General features: G+C 40.2%; 4 protein-coding genes across 11 annotated transcripts; 2 read left to right on the top strand and 2 right to left on the bottom strand.

Moving 5' to 3' along the window:
• The first annotated feature begins 4154 nt into the window (after positions 1–4154).
• On the top strand, positions 4155–6780 carry LOC112273993 (receptor-like cytoplasmic kinase 176). Its single transcript, XM_024503116.3, has 3 exons — positions 4155–5852; positions 5954–6079; positions 6176–6780. Exons 1-3 carry the CDS (start codon positions 4692–4694, stop codon positions 6545–6547), a joined length of 1659 nt encoding a protein of 552 aa, XP_024358884.1. The 5' UTR covers positions 4155–4691; the 3' UTR covers positions 6548–6780.
• A 368-nt stretch (positions 6781–7148) lies between these two features.
• Positions 7149–10972, bottom strand: LOC112273992 (uncharacterized). The gene is made up of 5 exons (XM_024503115.3): positions 10124–10972; positions 9678–9902; positions 9268–9426; positions 8901–9056; positions 7149–8509 (listed from the first exon to the last, which is right to left on the bottom strand). The coding sequence occupies exons 1-5, from the start codon at positions 10970–10972 to the stop codon at positions 8033–8035; spliced, it is 1866 nt and encodes a 621-aa protein (XP_024358883.1). The 3' UTR covers positions 7149–8032.
• A 120-nt stretch (positions 10973–11092) lies between these two features.
• On the bottom strand, positions 11093–15696 carry LOC112273994 (uncharacterized). Its single transcript, XM_024503117.3, has 5 exons — positions 14718–15696; positions 14009–14112; positions 13123–13407; positions 12527–12842; positions 11093–12204 (listed from the first exon to the last, which is right to left on the bottom strand). The coding sequence occupies exons 3-5, from the start codon at positions 13324–13326 to the stop codon at positions 11093–11095; spliced, it is 1632 nt and encodes a 543-aa protein (XP_024358885.1). The 5' UTR covers positions 13327–13407; positions 14009–14112; positions 14718–15696.
• Positions 15697–16561: 865 nt separating this feature from the next.
• On the top strand, positions 16562–19475 carry LOC112274234 (uncharacterized). Of its 8 annotated transcripts, none has more exons than XR_016499616.1 (6): positions 16562–17395; positions 17549–17656; positions 18004–18257; positions 18356–18451; positions 18688–18786; positions 19071–19475. XR_016499616.1 is itself a non-coding variant. In XM_024503524.3 (4 exons), exons 1-4 carry the CDS (start codon positions 16804–16806, stop codon positions 18383–18385), a joined length of 840 nt encoding a protein of 279 aa, XP_024359292.1. In that variant the 5' UTR covers positions 16562–16803; the 3' UTR covers positions 18386–19475. The 8 variants fall into 8 exon arrangements, 2 of the variants coding, with proteins under 2 accessions (XP_024359292.1, XP_073385939.1); XR_016499620.1 differs by having other exon boundaries at positions 18004–18113; positions 18639–18786; XR_016499619.1 differs by having other exon boundaries at positions 18004–18113.
• The last annotated feature ends 202 nt before the right edge of the window (positions 19476–19677 follow it).

Consider the following 19677-nt stretch of genomic DNA (forward strand, 5'->3'; position numbering starts at 1 on the left):
TATAAATATTGTAATTAATATGTTAATTCTTAAGATTTTATAGCTGTATTGTTCATAAATATTATTGTTGCAACAAGATTATTAAAATAGATTTATGTTAAATATATATTTTTGCATTGAAATGTTTTTGAAGACACTTTAAAATTTTAGGCATATATTGAAGGAAAAAAATATAAAGGATAGATATCTACTTATAAAAGAAAAAAAATATTTCAAAATATACTAAATAAATATTGAACATTGAATATCAATTGGTAAGTTGTCTATACAATACGTCCATAATATTGTTTTAATCTTAATTTATATATTAAATGCATGTGGTATAATTTTTTTAAAAGAATTTCTCTATCTATAAGTCATAAGATTCAATTTTGTATTAATTAATAAATATTAACAACCAAGTGTTTGAGATAAAGAAATATAAATATTATTTTAATTTTAATTAATTTAGATTTATAATATATATTTAAAATAACTTCTTATAAATAAAAATAATTACTTTTTAGCCATTTAAAATAGATTAAAGTAGAGTTTTGTTGATGTTACTTAACATTGCACATTTTTCTAACTCCTCATAATTACTTCTCTGCTTAGAAAGGTTTTTAAAGATGTCTTTGTTTGTATCAAAGCTTCTTGTATTGTTTCAATATTATTATTTCTCAATGCTTTGATATTACCATTGGTGGTCTTTTCTTGTAGTAATGATAAGATAGATCCTTTCATATGTTAATTCCTATTTGATGTTGACGTGATTAAATTCTTGATAGATAAAATAATGCTTCCATAGAGTTTCTTTTCTTTTCTTGCTTTCTTGTTTTTGTTTTGTCTTGTTTCTATTTCTTGACTTGCATTGTTTTTGTAAAGTGTAATTGGTAGATCTATGCTTGGATCTAATTATAGGGTTAAATACCTACTCTGTGATATTGATCCTCAAATAAATAAATAAATATATATACATACATACACACACACACACACACACACATATATATATATATATATATATATATATTGTTTCCTATGTGATTCTCTCATCTTGTATTTGGCCTCCACTAATTGGACTAGTATATCCTTATTATTTTCACTTGATATAAATAGGATTATTATTACCTTAAAATAATTGTATATCTAGTCTTTAATTCATGGTTACTACAATAATGTGCTCCTAATAAGAAGCTTATGTAGTCTTTAATTCATGGTTACTACAATAATGTGCTCCTAATAAGAAGCTTATGTAGTCTTTAATTCATGGTTACTACAATAATGTGCTCCTAATAAGAAGCTTATGTAGTCTTTAATTCATGGTTACTACAATAATGTGCTCCTAATAAGAAGCTTATGTGTTTGGCTAAGAAAGGTTTTAATTATTGCCTTCAATAAAGTTAGAGCTTGCTAGTCTATTTTTTTGGTGTCATTTTTTTTAATGTATTAGAAATACATAAATACATCTTTTATTCTTTGGCTGCAATAAGCTTGTGTATTCAGATAAAAAAAAACTTTTTTAGTTAATTTTTAAAAAAGTCATATGAATCATTAAAGAACCAAATATTTCTATCAATATTTTAGCTTAAAATCTTTATTTTTAAATTTGATTTTAAAGTTTGGTAAGTATTTTTAATTTTATTTAATTTAAACTCTCTAATTTTTTGAAATAATATCTTTATATCTATTTTTCAAAAAATCATATTTTTCTTTTAAAATAAATAATATCATGATCCATCTTTGATTGGTTTAATTTCTCTATTTTTTGATATCTTGTTCTTCTAGTCTTGTCCATGTAATATGTGTATTAAAAGATAGATTATATTTTATTTATTTTTTATGTTTTTATATATTTTTTAATTAAAATACTTATAATTTTAAAAAATAATTGATTAATTTTTATAACTTTTATTCTATAAATTGATTCTAAATAAAGATCATATTTATTTTATAGATTGTTATAATCTAATAAAACAATATCTCTCTTCTATCTAATTAAATTGGTAACTTAGATTTTAATTTTTAATTTTTTAAAAATAAATACAATATAATATGTCAATTATTTTGAGATATGGTTATCTTGTCTTTTTTCTAATGTTTATTTATATTTTTTGCTACTTATATTAATAAAGAAATAAATTTAATTTGAAAGTTTTTAATTATAATTCGACCTATTCCTATTATTATGTTCTAATATTCGTTTGTTTTTTTCTATATAATTAAATAAACAATTATAAGAAAAGAATTGATATTTCCACCAAAATTTTATTATTTCCACCTATTATGGAGTTACACGCACCACTCTACCATTGTTATTGTTGTTGCTATTGTGTTTTTATGACTTGTTGCATTTCAATAACAGCTATACTTGGACATTTTGGAAGCAAAGTTTGTGCTCTCTTGAGACTCTTGCTTGGTAAGTAATAGTAAGGGCACATGTATTGGACCTTGTTGCCAAAAACAATCTCCACCATACTAGGTTGCATTGCCAACAAAGACAAAAGATTGCTCAATTGGGGTACTAATCAAAGAATTTTTTTCTTTTAATAGATCACAAAATCTCAACAACAACATTGGTGTGGTGGGTGCAACACAATGTTAAGTAGAAATAGTAAAATTTCAAGTTAAAATTATAATTTTCTATAACGAAATTGTTCTAGATGAGATTATTTCTATACAAAAGAAGAAATAATAAATTGATTAGCCAAGTATTGTATTTTTGTTGAAAAAATATCTTCATAAACTTCAACAACTATATATGTGGTTTTTAGTAGAAACTTAATATAACCTTCAAAGAAATCTTCAATACATAACTCACTGAAAGTAATCTATATTAGATCAAATTTTATAAAATTATATTGTAACAACAATGCACATACTAATAACACAAGTCTAAAATTGTGAGATACAGCAAAAAAACAAAAAAGAAATATATTAAAAAAAAATCCATCATAACTCTTGTCCCAACTACAATTAACTTTCACAACTTGGAGGATGCAATTGCCTCCAATCACCAACCCTTCCTTCCTTTTCTGTGGTAAAATTACATTCCCTACAACTATTTATGGTGGAATCCCAGCTTATTTGTTTTCTCGGCAAACAATACAAATGAACTGCTTGATTGATGAGCAGCACACAAAACCCGAAAGCACCACCGGAAAAAAGAGGCATCGCAGTGATGGATTGGAACAATGCTTGAATTGAAGCCTCTCAATTGTGGGTCTTGATTGTACAAGCGAGATTCATTAATTAATTAATTGATGTCGGTCAATTCCGTTTTCCATAGGGCCGGCACGTCCGACTGCAGGTCGCTTTGACATGCACAGCAATGAACTCAAGATTCAAGACGAGACACGTTGGGAGCCTGTTTGGGCCACTGTGAGCAATTGCGAGCTACCATCACGTTTGTCTTTTTTTTCGCATAAAATTGACTTTCAATTCAAGCATGCGTAAAAGGATGTTATGGGAGCGTTGAAAATTACAGTAATTTTCATGTTTGAAATCCTCATTCACTAAAACTTCTTTCTCAAGATCTCAGTGAAACAGGTCTTTTTTCCTTTTTTCACGAAATCCACATGATTTTTTTAATTTTATTTTTTTAATGATAAAATTGGTGAATACTATTAACAACATACATGTGGGCTGTATTTGAACAACTACAACTTCTTCTTCTTCTTGAACTGCGACCGAATTATTCTTCTATCCTAATCTTTTGCAACACATCTTCATGAGGAGAGTGACCCATAAACGTATAAATCAGATGAGATTGCTCCTGCTGCAATCGTTACACTCATTCGTGCGTGATCATGCGATTTCATGCTTCTTCTGCTGAACCGATTCTCTGAACCCGAACCTTGGCCCTAATTTAGGTGCACGGCACATCTGCGATGCGAGGCAACATCTCACGTGTGCTGCAGCTGGTGATCTCCTCACTCGCACTGCAATTGAATGCAAATCATTGTTCTGCTCACCGACTCATCCGTTGCACTGACGCACTGGGATGCACGATGCAACGCTTTTAAAGCCAGCAGCAGTGAGGTGCAGAGCCAGCGGTGAGTTTGCTCACCTGATTTGGATCTGCCGAACTGCCTCCAACATTTGTGTCCTTTCGCGATGATGAATGATGAAGAATCATTCTGCAAGGATCTGGGAAGGTTATTCAGCTGAAGTTGCGTGAAAGGTATAGCTCCTCACCGTGCCAGGTCCAGTAAGGGACATCATAAGTGTGTTACTCTCTGACACATAGAATTTCGAGTTCGAACACTATGCTGCCTTCAGAAGAGGTGAGATAAACCCCGTTAAATGACCTCAGGATTGACTCATTCATTGCCCTCACTCTGCCGAAGTGCACACCCACCCCCGATCCCCATCTCGAAATATGCGCCATGGCAACAGTACTAATGTGACATGCGTGCGCATTCCTGCAATAGCAAGAGTCAGCACTGAATCAAGCCAGTTTGTGTTCTGATGAGCGATGGTCTGCGAGTACCTGTGGATATTTTTCATTTCATGAAAGTATAGGGGCGAGGGACCATGCATGCCCAATTCTTGTGTTGATGTTCTTGTAGTCGTTAGGCAGAAAGGTTTGTAAGAAATGAGTCACTGGCTTCGCTGAACAATGTCGTGACTGCTGAACATCGACTGCTCAAATCACGTAGGGATCCGATCGTAGCAAGTCAAGCAAGATCTAGTGGTGATCATTTTTCAGAATGATGAGGAGTTGCCTTTCGTCACAGACGCTGAAGAAGGACGTCGTAGACTCCCTGCGGCCATCTCGACGTCGACGAATTGCCACTGCGTCTCCGAATCCAGAGAAACGAAAGGCCTTTCAGCAGATCTTCGGCGGGCAGCCTCTTCCTCTCCCCAAACCTGAACCATGCGTGGGATCAGAATTGCTGTTAGCAGGTCATGGCAATCTGTCGTCGTCATTCTTTCATATATCGAACTTCAGCCAATTCGACGAAGACGATTCTCAGATCATTTGTACTAGGAAGTCGAGGATACCACTTCGCTTCCCCCCTCCCCCTGCCTCATCCCCTTCGTCCTCTGGTAAATGCTCCCCGTCGGCGAGGCTAGTGCCGGGTGACTGCAAGGAGGTCCCAGTGCAGGAGCATCCATCGCCAGCACAGGGCGACCCAGCCCCACCGCCTCCGTGGTCTTCCTCCTCCTCATTGTCACTCAATGATTCTTCTTCTTCTTCTTCACCTCCGTGGTGCAGCTCGCCAATGACAACGCCACAGTTACCATCTCAACCACCCGCTCTCGAAACCACTCCTCTCTTGCAAGCTGCAGCGTTGCCCTGTTCAAAAATAACAACATCGGATGGTATCGAAGCCAGTACGCCATCTTCCTCGTTAATACCAACACCACCGTCTTTAAACAAAACTTGTGGTGGTGGGTCCGCGGCGTCCGAGGTTCTGGAGGTCGCGACCTACATAGGAAACGATGTGAAGGCTTTTGGATTTGATGAAATAAATAGAGCGTGCAGTGAAGGCAGCAGTGAGCGTGGAGTTGTGATTGTCGGCGACGTGAGCATCATCACAACGTGGATTGGTAAAGACGATGCAGCGAGGCGGAAATTGGTAGCTGTCGTTTGCAAGCACCGCAATAGCCATCAGGAGTGGAAGGACTGGGCTGCAAAGGTGAATCTCCTCTCCCGGGTGGACGACCACCACATCTGCAAGCTTCAGGGTTACTGCGGCAGTGAAGCAGAGCAAATCCTGGTGTATGAGCACGTCTGCGGTGGCAGCCTGAGTGACTATCTTTTCGGAAGTTTGTGCAAGGCCCTCTTGGGCTGGAAATCCAGAGTGAGAATCGCCCTCGGTGCTGCCCGCGCCTTGGCCTACATCCATGACCTCGCTCCTATAGAGGTATAATAATCGTTATCAATGAAGTCCATGGTTGTGATTCAAGCTGATGGTTAACTCGGCAGGGGAAGTAAAAATGTTTCACTTGTGGGATTGTTGTGCAGGTTGTATACAAAGACTTCAAAAGTTCAAGCGTTTTGCTGGACTTAGACTTCTCTGTGAAGCTTGCGGGGCAAGGTTTGGATGTGATCGCTTGGAGGGAGGATAAACTAAACAAAGCAGCATCCAAGGTTTGCACATTTGATCTTAGAATTCACAGCTTCCGACCACTACCAATCATTCAAATCTATCGTAACTAACATGGTTGGAAAATACAATTTTTGCAGGTTTTGAGGAAAAGTGAAGCTTCCGCCAAAAGAAATATTCGAAGCTTCGGGGTGTTTCTCCTCGAGCTTTTGACGGGCAAGTCCATCGCCGGGGAGAGGTTTCTAAATGACGAGAAGCTTTACACACAGTGGGCCAAGCCTTACCTTCGAGCTGATCTGGAACAGCTTTCGACCATCATCGACGCACACATACGGCGACAATATCCGTGCCCAGGGTTGAAAAGAGTTGCAGCTTTGACGCTGCAGTGCTTGAGCAAGGACCCCATCAAGAGACCGAGCATCTCCGATGTTGTTGAGGTGCTCGACAACACCATGATTCTGCAGCCTGCTTGTAAAGCCGTTCGCAACAGCGACATGAACAAGTGCATGTGATTTCCAAGATTCAGCCAACCTCCTTTCAGAGGCTTTTCTAGAACACTCTCCAACAAAGTGTTGTAGTCCATCGAAAATTAGGTTGAAGATTGTAATTTTTCTCAACTACCAGGCGGTCATTGATAAAAGAAGAAAGAAGATCAGTCACCAATATGTGTAGAATCCCTTGTAAAAAATTGTAACTGATCTTTCCAAATTAAACTATCCCACTTCCTAATGGGCTCTTCGACGTACTAGTGTTACACCAGTCAAATGAAAATTTGGAAACTACAAAGTGGAAGGAGAATACGAGCAGGCCAGCAAACTTTGATGACTTTAAGATTTAGTATAAACAATGCTGCTACAAGATCATCAATTTGCGAGTTAGAAAAACCTTAGTTATTAACTTTTGCTTCATTAATTATATTACATGCGAGTTTTGGGTACGAAAGGATTTACAGCAATGAAATATGGTCAGAGTCTTAAAGTCTGAGTGCACGCTGCAGCTTGACGTTTGCAATGATGCTAAGGTGCACCTTGTTGGCTTTTCGTGCTCATGAAATTGAGCCTTTACTTCGTAACTCCTGTTGTGATCAGGAAATAGTGATGGTCTCGAGGCATTTCCACACACGCAAGTGCCTACTGCATCGATGAGCTTCATGGAGCAATTAGAAACTTTGCTGTAAAGGCGTCATTTATGAATGCGAAGCCATAGATGGAATCAACAATATAGAATCGTTTTTTGTTGACTTCAGATATTATGCTTTTAAGGACTCACTTACCAGGATCCTCAAGTTGCTCCTCCCCCTATTGGTTTGCTTTCATGTCTCGTGAAGGCTTCTGAACCCTTGGCAGCAGCCAGTGTTCCCTCCTGAAACTCAAATTTTTACGTAACTCCTTTTGGATATCATAGTATTTCACATTAGGAAAAAGCTAAGGATATTATTGTATACGTTCCTGAGTCATCTTCATTAACTGTCTGCCGACGAAACAGCCGCCTTCAATTAACCTGCTGGTCCTCCCCTTACCTTGACATGGGGTCACTGTTGTATTACACAAGATGCGTTCTCCACTGAAATGGACATATCAAAAAATTGGGTGCTTCTCTGGTTGTTCCAGCTTCGCCAACGGAGAGCATGAAAACTCTACTCTGCTACACAATGGATAGAGATTTGGCTCTCTCTCTCTCTCTCTCTCTCTCTCTCTATCCTCGTGAAGGATATCATCGGTTACGACATCTGAATTGGACATAACCAACACAAGATGTGCTCTAGTTAAGTTGATTTTAAGTACTACCGACTGCAGCCGCACCTGAATAATAGTATTTGCGACTGGATATATTGTGAGGTTCCACCAACCGCCCCCAGCAGCCGCAACAGCCATTGATTGGAATGATCTGACACCTCTCCTTTTGCGGGATGTCATTTTGAAGGATGAAATCCAAATAGAGAGAGTTGGTGGGTAAATAATATTTTGGTGATCAACGACCACTCACTCGCGAAATATTTATAAAGATCCTGGATTTCTCTCTTCAGTGGAATCCTTTTTCTTGCTGAAATAAGCCCCAATTTTCGAGGAGAATTTTGGTTTTCTCTCCTTTTCTGCTGATGAAGATTTCGTAGTCAAATCCGGCTGTGCATTAGACTCTACTGGCGATCTCTCCTGACGCCCTGGACTGGCACAATTTGCGAACGACAATGAAGAGCATGAAGGGCTACTACTTTGAGAATCCTCTAAGATATAGATGCTATTCATGTTGCCTTGCCTCTCCCCCGTCACAAATTTGCCCATTGGATTACCACCATTCAATGTTCCTGAGAATGACAATGGTTTCCCCTCAAACCTTATGGCCTGCAGTGCTGCTTCAGCTTCATCCCTCTTATTAACAGCTTCGTTCAATTCAATTCGACAAGCTCGAACTTCTCTCTCCAAAACTTCCACTTTCCACCGCATTTCTCTCTCACTCGCTTTAGCTGCATCCACCTGCCCATACCATGTAGAAAACACCAATACAGCTACTTTAGAACAAACACATTACTAATTGAGCATCAGCCGTGTTGAAATCGAATGAATAGTTTCCTTTTTCATTTAATCTATCACTTGGATATTACATCAGATTCCGTTTCCATTTAGGAGACGTTACAAATCCATCGTAAGGTAACCAAAGCATCATTTGATTGCGATAGAAAATAAACGTCGTGATGTTAACATTGTTAATTCCTGGTGTAGTAACCATTTAATTCAGCATTCATAGATTTCCTGCCTATTTAAGCGAGCTGAAAGACAATACAAGAGCCACTTATGGTTATACGGTTGACAAATTTAAAGATAAAAATTCTATGAAAGTTGACATTAGGTTCAATGGGAATATCACCTGCGCTATTCCCACAGCAGCACGCTTGTTGACTAATTCTTGTAAGTCTCTAGTCTTTGTTTTCAGATTTTGATACTCATGAGATATAGAAATATCTCCATCTTGCTCCTCTTCAGTCTCCATACTGGAGTACTCTGGTATGGTGTTTAACCTCATCTATAGTGCGGACATGCATTTTCAATTATTAGGAATATCAAGCCAAGATTATCACACATTGCTGCCATGCCAGAAACGACAGATTGGCATACTCCGACATTTGAGAAGACGGTTGTAGCTAACATGGACATTACTTCGAATTCGGGAACGCTATGATTGTCAGAGAGATGTCTTTTTAATAACCTAGCTTGAGATGGGCAAAGAAACCAACCTGTGTAAAAGCCCATTCTTCACTTGCTTTGACGGCCTCAACTTCGAGTAGTAATGCCTGCAGTTTTGCATCAATGGTTTCAATGTGCGCCCGCGATTCCACAACTTCATGTCTAGCCTTCTCAGCTTCTTCCGTAGATTGCTCCGCTTCTGCCATTACCTGTTCGGGCATCCAAATAGAAGAATCTATCAGTAATGTATGCAGGGCAACGGCGGCATTCGCTGAAATGACACTAGATGGAAGACTTCAGGAGTTGAAAATGGTATGCTTCATTGGAGGATTGGTGATAAACACCACAGAGAAGTAGGCTAAGATTGTGAGATATGGATAAGTTAGGGTTCCCCGGTGACCTTGATTTAAGACTCATTCAAAGAAAAATTTGCATCTTTCAACATTGTCGTCGAGATTACCGCAGCCTCCAGTAGAGCCCTCATTTGGTTCAGTTCCGTTTCATGTCGCTGGTCCTTTTCTACAAAAGCTACTCCATTATTCTCCCGCACTACTGCCAATTCGCCCCTAGACTTATTAAGTTCCGCTCGTAAGGACACCATGGAGGCTGCCATTGTCCTCTCTGACTCAATCGCCTTTTCTAGTTTTGCAGTGACATCGTCTAAGTCCAGCTTGAACGCCCTCGCCTGCAAAATATATCAAATTGAGATGAGTATGTGCTAATATCATCTATGCTGTGCGACCCAGTTTCTCATGTGCAATGCTCATGGAAGTTGCGGTAATTTTCCTTGTCAGGTAATTGAAGAACATAACTTTAGCTCTGTTTAGCATTTTATCTGATTCTTTCATCGTGAGTCAGCATTTAGTTTGCAATCCGAATTTTGATAGACTGGGCTTTGATAGGTACTTTGTCAGCGAGCCTTGAAGCATCTTCCAGATCTATTCTCATCCTTTGCAGAGTCGAACTGCAATGCTTTAAATCAGCTTTTGCCCGCGCTTCGCCCTCTTTTGCAGTCTTGATTTCAGCTTTCAAAGACTCTAATTTCGCGGACAATGCAGCAGCATCTCCTCCTACCCATTCTAATGCCTCGTTTGCTATCGCCAGTTCATCCTTCGCCTCTTGCAGCTCAGCATCGGTCGCAACTAAAGACTCCTTCCACTCTGCTTCCAAATCTCGAAAAGCACACAATTGGATTTTGAGAGCCTCAATCTCTGCTTGTGAATTTTTGACGTTTTCATGGTAATGTGCTTCAGATTCTTTGATAGCGCACAGCTCAGCATACAGGGTATCCATCTTGGCACTAACCTCTGGAGCAGATGGTATGGCCATAATTTCCGTACTTAATGTCATCCGTGACCTCAGTTTCGCCACCTCCAAACTCATCTTCTCTAGCTTGGTTTCTCTTCCTCTGGTTGTGATAAGCTTAGGACGAAGTGCATCGAGATCTGTACATAGAGCGCTGGCGGCTGTAGTTTCCTTGGTAATACTTTTTGCAAGCTCAGTTTCAGCATTCATCTTTGCTGCATTCGCCTTCTCTAGGTGTTCATTTGCGGCCATCAATTCCAAAGTCAACTCTTCTACTTCGTTCTCTATGAGAGACTTCTCTAATTTCAATGTGATAAAATTCAACTCGACATCAGCCTGCACGTTACATATCTCCTCCTTCAAACCCCCGATTACTTCTAAAGTGCTCCCAAACTCTTTCATATATAAAAGTTGCAGTTCTGCAATCTCTTCGCTTACACTACTAAGCATTGCCAGTATAATATTGCAAGGCTCCTGAACCTGGATCAGTTCAAACTGAAACTCCGTGGAGACTTCCTTAGTAATTGATAGCTCCTTAAAACACTCTTCATGTCGTCGTTCAAATGCACTCTACTCACCATGCAATTTAGTGATGTCCATTCCCCCACTGAATAATTCATTACATGCCGTCTCTAACTCTTTCTGCACATATTTGACCTCTTCCCTCGCCTTGAAAAGCTCCTCTGTTGATCTGTTCTTCTCCTTCTCAAATGCTACTAATTCATTTTGCAATTTCAAATTCTCCTCCTTGGCAATTCTGATTTCAGCGGCAAGGCTATCACGACTGGCTAGGTGTTCAGCTTCGAGCGTTCTAAAATCTTTCGTTGTATTGAATAATGCCGTGGAGCAGGTTACATACTTCTCACGTGAGGCTTTTAATTCAGCTCGTAACTTCTCCACCTCTACTTGAGCTACTGAAAGCTCTGTGCGAGTGATATCATACTGTCCCGTTTCAAATTGCAATGTTTTTTGCAGCTTATCCGTCTCTTCTTTCGTACTTCTTAGCTCGGAAACCGAATCTTTACAATTAGCCAACGCGGAAGTCAATTCACCCTGCAGTCTACGAACTTCTTCTTTGGCATTCACGCATTCTGAAATTGAAGTTTCATAATTCGCATGAAGTTCGAGAATCTCTTTTTTTGCAATCTGGAGCTCTAAGGAAGAAACTTCATGTAAACCCTGCAAGTCCTCTAAGTCTGCCAGCAATGCATCATTACTCTTTAATGCAGTAGCAAGTTCGAAAGAAGACGATTCATGTAGACTCTGCAATTTAGAAATCTTTTCTTCCGCTGCCAAGAGCTCCATGGATAAGGACTTCTGTGAACTTTGAGCAACTCCTAGGTCTTCCTGTAGTACATTAATATTAACCTTTGCATGATCAAGCTCTACAACCAAATTTTGTGCAGCTTGTAAATCAGCTTCAAGCCAAGTGACTTCTTCTTTCGCTCTGCCCAACTCTGAATTGCAGGCCTCATAGTGGGTCCAAGTATCGCTCAAGGTTGCTTGCAAAGCTCGAATGTCCTTTTTTGCATTCTCAAGCTCTGATACCAAGCTTGTATGCTGATGCCCCGCTGCTGTGAGCATAGACTGTAGCCTACTTCTTTCCGTTTGACACTCCTCAAGCTCCAAAGAAGCCGTTTCACTGCGAACTCTATCAACCTCCTGCTTTTCAACGTCAAGTTCTGCAGAATAATCCAATTAGCAGACCTAAAAGTTCATTCACCGAGAGCAAACAAAGAACTTTTGCCAACGAATACTTCTATGTTGGATGCGACTCCGTCACACATTGAAACAATATTGCTAAAGTATGTTTCAAGGTAGCTTATCGTGTATCTTGCATGAAAGAAAGTCAATCCTCCTCTTATTACAGAAGAGAAATTGCCAATCACAACCGTCAACCACAGTTGACATGGTTTTCATGGAATATTAGGCTGAACAAAGCAATCAACAGCATCCAAAGCTTTAATATTGATTAGCGAGAGAGAAGATTGAGTTTGTAGCTACCTGCTGCCAACGTTGAATTGAGACTCTGTGCAGCTTCATGCTCATTATGAAGCCTGTCGACCTCCTTGTGCATTGCTGTGTCAAGTTGCCCATTAGAAACATCCCTCCACCTCAATGGAAATGGTATGGTCTCCACCTCCACGGTGTCAGAAGCTGCGAAATGTTCAACAAGAGATATTTGATCCAGAAGATTCTTGATGTTGGTGAACTCTGACAAAGCCTGAGCCTTGCCACGTTCAGAGATAGCTAGTTGTTTCTTCAAGTTCGCCATTTCCTCACTCGCGCGATGTAGTTCCGCTTCGAGGACGACAACCCTCTGTCAAGGTTCTTGAAAATGTCAACATGTCCGAGTCGCGGTTGGAATTTAAACAAGCTCATATGCCTTTACTGGAACATCGATTTTAGTCTTGTGTAGTTCAACTTATTATGAGCAACTCCCGACAGAGACTCTTGTTAAGCACTGTGATGTTTTGATAGTGGTACGTAATGCAAGGCCAACCCAAATAAATTGATCATAAATACATTAGAATGAAATCACTCATAAATGCAGATGACTGATATACAAAATTGCATCCCTGAAAGCACGTTTCCTTTACCTCAGTGTAATGACCGGGGCCACCCGCCGTCTGGAGACCCAGTTGGTGGTATGAAACAGCATGGTGAGTTGGCGAACATTGAAGGAGAGGTTGATGCAAGCAATTGGTCTTGGCAGGAACCTTTTCGTCGAACAAGCTGAAAACAACTTTTGCTTCAGGTGCAATTGGATGCAATGAAACCACGTTTGCCTTGGGCTCCGCCATGATCTCCTTCTTTCTCTCCGAGTCCCAGAAAATGTCGAATGAAGTAAACTAATCTTAAAAACTTTCAAACTCTGCAGTTTCCTACAAGAGCAGAGATACAAATGAGATATTAAAGCAGCGATAAGGTAACAAGCACCAGAATATTTCTATCTTAATCCTCAAACGCACTTTTGCGCACGTTCATCCACTCAATATTTATTCTAAAACATACTAAAAGATCCGAAGACTTCAATCTACAAGATTTCACACTCCAACAACCTCTGCTTAATCATAGATAATAACATGCTGTGGATGAATTCTGCCTGGCTGCCATAAACTTATCGTGAACCTAATATGCTAAGTGTGAAAATTAGCAAGCCTTTCTCGTAGTCGTGACAATAGATGATGACTGATCGTTTGCGAAAAAGGAAAATTAGGAAATGTGTCAGTATAGATCTGCCCATAGATTAATCTCAATCTGTGGCGAGTGGTAAATAAGTTGCTAGAGAGACAACAAGAGGCTGAGAGTCCAGCAACTCTCAATATTAACCACCAGTTTGATGGAGCTATGAGAATCGAACATTGATTGAATTACAGAATCTGAAACAACTCGAACAATAGCAGCTGGAGAGGAATCTGAAATAGATTACACTTAGGCAACTGTTATTCTCACAACCACAATAACTTGGCAGATTGTTCTAACCTTGAACCAGCCAAACGTTGCACCGAACCATCACCTCCATCTGGCGCGATAATGAACTAGTCGCCACCACTCTCAAGAGATTATGTCAGCACCTGCTACCTCGTCTACATTCAGGTAAAAAACCGTCCATAAATAATTTCTGACACTTTTTCCGAAAGCAATCGAAAATCTCGGCCATGACGTGAGACTAGCACATCAATTGATCACGGTTGCAGTTTGCTCAGTAACTCCATTCGATTCTTAAAACTTTGCATTCATAGAGACCGTAAAGAGGGAGAGCGAGAGAGAGTCACTTCATTAATTTGTTGCTTTGACATACCAGTAAGAGCAAAACAAATGAAATAACATGCAATATAGGAAAAATAATCGGTTTTCTCAGTCAACTCCAAAGCTATTTGTTGTGACCCTCAATAAGGACCAAATAAAATACTACAATTTACTGACGTCCTGAAATCCCGACAAAGTCATGCACTTAAACAGTAACTCTACCCTATGAAAAACCCATACGAAACAGCAGCCAAGGATTACAATAGCCAGACCCGACATCGAAGGACACCCTTGAAGTTCCTCGCGTTTGACGCCATCAGTTTACACTATTTCCTCGTAGCATGCACTCGCTTGGGACTGAGTGCACTGCAAGCCACAACATCTGCTACAAATGGGACTGCTAAAACCGGTGTTTGGGGGGGATCTAGATAGCTGTACCCACTCTGAAATTCATTTGAATCATCGAATAATCTCCATTTAACCCGTTCACACCTCCAGCACGCAAGCACGTAGGCAGTAATAAATATCTCTGTGAAGAATGCTCAAGAATGTGATCACGTATACTGAAAGAATCGACACAATCCTCTTCGTCATTTACAGACTCTTCACTTTCTAAATTTTAGCACAGAACGCCTTGGACCTCTAAGGTGCCATCGAAACCCTGTCAGTCACCTTGTGCCAAGAACTAAGGATATATCAACATAATATACGTATTTTGTGGAAGAAAACAATCGACAGCTGAAGCCACTGGTGTAACTAGTAAAGAATAGAAGATGCGTCTTGAACTCAACGAAAGACTCAGATAAACAGTAGGTTACCACCAGAACCGAAACGCGGCTAAATTACTACAGCGACTTACTAACAAAACCAGAACTAGAGCCAAAACACACTAGATGAAAGGGGAACGACCGATTCCTCTCAGAATTGAACCTCAGAAGATTCAATTCATTGTCATGCAGAAGAAAGAGTTCCTATCCTGCACGGTAAATGCACCTCGCGCTGTAGTACTCACAAGTGCAGAGATCGATCGAGACTGAAGGTATTAGAGAATTCTCAAGACGAAACTTCTCAAGCCAAGGAACGGGAAGTGAGTACAACAAAATGAGGGTGCAAAGATTCACAAATCGAGACGAGGGAGGCAGCGACAGGGATGTGGATGCTCGGAGATTGTTACAGCAGAAGAGGAAACCTGAACTAGGCGACCATAGGCAGGGGCGAAAATTTTTAGATCATCACCAGTAATTCGAGGTTAGTGAGCTGTGAATGTCAGTGCTAGCGGCGATGATTGTTCAGAATTGGTACGCGCGGGGGGAGGAAAAAATTGGCCGCGGAGGAAAGGAGGAGACGATTGAAGGAGCCAAGGGTAGCGGTGAGCCTCGAGATGGAGTCAGTCAGTCAGTCAGTTGGTCAGTCTCGGTAACTACAACTACAACAACACAGGGGAATCATGGCGAGCAAGCCACTTTTTTTTAATATGTTTTAAGTTATTAACCGTTTTAAATTATGATTCTGGTTGCGGCAACCTCATGAAACATGATTTATGCATATTCAAATATTATTGAATATAATGCTTGGCGCTTCCTTTGAGAGATCTTACTGCTCTTCCATTTCGTCAACTCACCTTTGAACCCGAACAGATTAGCATTTCGCGTCACTTATAATATTCGTAAAGCAGGGGTTTAGGCTAACTTTGAATCCGTTACAGAGCAAAGTAGCATGGAATCCCTACACTAGAAGAATATAGTCTATAGTGTGTTGGAAGTTGTCAATATGAACAGGTCAAAGAACTTGCAGTAACTTTTAGAAACCAAATTTGCAAAACTTGAGTTCAAACCTTTTAATTATGAATACGCATTTGATAAAATGACATACACGAAATAGTGAAAAATGTAGAAGTGTATTGAATCTGAACACCCATAAGATAAAGCACTTCACACGCCTCTTCATTAAGCGTGAACTTGAAGCAAACATGTACTACTACTTCAGAGCTTCGGGAAGCTGACGTGGAGGGTACATGGTGGCAGAGGTGCCGGACATGATGCGAAGGCTCCATGTACCGGCTGAGCCTGCACACAACAGGCCTGTGGCCTTTTATTAAGGTATTTTTAGTGTAAAAGCTGCCAGGACCCCTCCCCCCTATACAAGTTTCGCTTGTCCGTGACATTGGACTCTCTCCACATACCCGGCTCTCTATATTGCGCCGACGGTTGATACTAAGGTCAGGGTTTTGCGAGACTGTTCGGCAAATTCATAGAAGATCTCCAGATTGCTTGGCCGGGAGTACTGAGCTCATTGCATGGGGGATCATTGTCTGGATTGGCATTGACGCCTATTTCCTGCGGTTTCGTGTAGATTTTCAATTTTTGAAATTGTGTGGTGGAAAAGCCGTAGTGACCTGCTGCGGTTGCGAATTGTGGGAGCGTGTGCAGAGAGAGCATTTAGGTTTGCGTCGTGGTGAGTCGTGTGATTTTCGAGACGTCTGCCAGTGTTAGGTTTTCGAGGTGTGAGCTCGAGGGTGTTTGATCGTCATGGCGGAGGGCATTGCTTTGCTCTCTGCGTACTCTGACTCAGATGTCGATGATGATAGTCCAGTCCAAGCCTCCTCGGATGCGCGCGGGAGTATTGTGGATTACGCTCAGGACGAAGGGCATGGTGATGAACGTGATGATGAGCTTAAGGGAAACGAACCCTTGGCGGAGAGTAACTTGGTTGAGGTTTCTGGCTCAGGGGTTTTGCAAGTAGAAGGAATTGTTCCCATGGATGCAGACACACAGGAGGATATGCAAACAGGTGATGGAGATGTACAAAATTTAGGTGAAAACGGCAACGACGAGGTTCCTGTTCCCAGCGCAGAGGAGGAAATATTTTCTGGTTTTTGGCCATCACCCCCATCCACACCATGCCCAGAGGAATTACAGGCTAAATTTTCGAAGTTTCTGAAACTTAAAGAACAGGGAAGGAACTTCAATGAAGATCTGCGAAAGTCGAAGGGTTATCGAAATCCAGACTTCCTGCAGCTTGCTGTTCTACATCAAAATATAAACGAGATTGGCAGCTGTTTTGATCCAGAAATCTTCGACCCGCACGGATACGACAAAAGTGACTTTGCAGATGCATTGGGTACGGCTCTTTCATGTTTCTAGTCCATCGCATTGTCTGGTTGATTTTGTCAACGTCGACATTGTAATATCTCTTGTTGTTACATTTTGTTTTCGCCTCTATGCTTCAGCCACTGCCAACTGAAGCATTGTGAATTTTATATGTGTTGAGCAGCAGCTGAGCAAAGGAGGGAGGCAGATCGCAGGGAGCAGGAGAGGAGGCAGAACCAACGCACCAGTGTTGACTTTGTGCGCGCAACACAGCTTCTTACCTCTCAAAAAGGTGTGTAGAGTTCCTTCCAAGAAATTGACTCTTGTGTATGCTATTCAACAATTTATTTGCATCCTGAATTTCAATAATTAATATTGCAATATCGACTGTGGTTCATAGAAATTGATGACCCACAGATAGTCGCCAGTTACAACTTCGTATGGCCTGAATCCTCGAATTTATTAGGTTCCTATGCTCAGTTGTGAATATCTGGAGTCTGTAATAGTTCTGGTGTTTATATAACTCCTCTTATAAGCAAGTTATCAAAGTTTGTGCACAGAAAATTGGCAGCTTCAGGTTAAATGTTTCTTTTTCTTCTTTGTTTTGTTTTGTTTTATTTTTCCCTTTTTGCTCTGCAGTGTCACTAGCAGCAGCAGCAGCAGCTACGAATGCTCAGCTCGTACAGGGAGCCCATACCATTATCAGTACGACCTCCTCAACAGTTCATACTACAACGACAACAAGTGAAGTAAGGAGTGAAACCCGTGTCAATAAGAAAAGCAAATGGGACAAAGCGGGTCATCACTAATAGCATCTGTCAGCTGTTTTTTTTAAAGTTACAATTGCTGGAGGGCACATTGGCACCAATGTTAACTTGTTATGGACTGTTTGGGTATGTTCCCCTTCTGTACTCCAGCAACTTGTAATGTCATAGCAGTACTTGTGCAGTTCATGGAATTTTACGATTTCACCTGGAGTGTTTTATTGCAGCGGACTGTGTCTATAAAAGTGAGAGCATAGATGCGGGTGAACTTTGAAACATTAAATCTTGTGCGCCTCACATGCACATATCGACAATTTCTTATGGTATACCTTTTGGCGCTGTCTTAGAGTGACGCTGTTTGCTTAGTTTAGATTCTTTCGAGTTTGCTTCTGTTCAGGTTTTGTTTTTTTTTGTTTTTTTTGTTTGTTTTTTTTTTTTAATCCTTGCTCATGTTCATGAAACCACTTGTAATAATATCCAATCGTTCATCCTGTCGAGACTATCTTGTAGGCTTAGACAGGTGTTACCCATGATCTACCTCATGTGTTACCGATTGCAGATCACCTTCAACATTATGAAAGTGTTCAGCATTGACTCAGACAGTCCGACATTCTCATAAGCTTTCATTATTTCCAGAGGCAAGCAATGAACTTCGCAGGTTAAGTGCCTTTGTTCCAAGTTTATGAATTTATTCTTCGCTACTTGTAAAGGCTTGGCACATGCAATCTGTAATTTCTAAGATGCAAGTTTGACATAATTGTATTTTAAGATGCAATTCCTGACTTGGAAAGGCCTCTTAATTAAATCTTCCAGAAATTGCCCACTCAGTCGTACATTGTGCTCATTGCTAGTTGACGCATTTGTTTATCCTCTTATCAGTTGTGTGAGGGTGACTGCTATCGACAAAAACCACTGACTAGAATTTGCATGAAATCATATCAGTTTCAGGTATGGAATTGCATGAAAGCTTTTGCAGCTCTGAGGAGATAAAGTGGACCAAATCTGGATTCTTGGACTTGGAATCATTTTGATAGGACGTGCGACTTTCAAGGATTTTCACTTACGCTCTTAGTAAGCGACTCTGAAAAGGTTGAGGAATAATGATTGTACTGTTGTATCCTATTTAGTATTGTGGACAATACGCAGAAGTACACACCATGCCTCTAGATTTTCCTCTAGATGCCGGCGAGTGGGAGGAAATCAATCTCCCAATCGAGAACTCTGTCAACATTCCACCGGGATTAGGAATACAGTAGCGCTTCATTAACATAAGTACGAGAATCCACATTACCTTACCCATGAAAGTGTTAGTTACAGTTATATTTAACACGATCTTCCCTTCACGTATTCGTACCTTTTAGGCCAGTCCTTACTTTCGTCCTCGTACATATCACGTTCATAACTCATTACGTAGAAAATTGCATTCAATATATTCTTAACCCCTGTTTCAATACTCGCTTATCGAAAAATTCAATGCCGACCTGCAACAACTACCTTGATGATAGTAACACACCTTTCGGTTGTGTAAATATGGTCATGTGTGAAATAG

Source organism: Physcomitrium patens, chromosome 21 (genome assembly GCF_059467195.1).
Source record: "Physcomitrium patens ecotype Gransden chromosome 21, ASM5946719v1, whole genome shotgun sequence".
Taxonomy (NCBI): Eukaryota; Viridiplantae; Streptophyta; class Bryopsida; order Funariales; family Funariaceae; genus Physcomitrium; species Physcomitrium patens.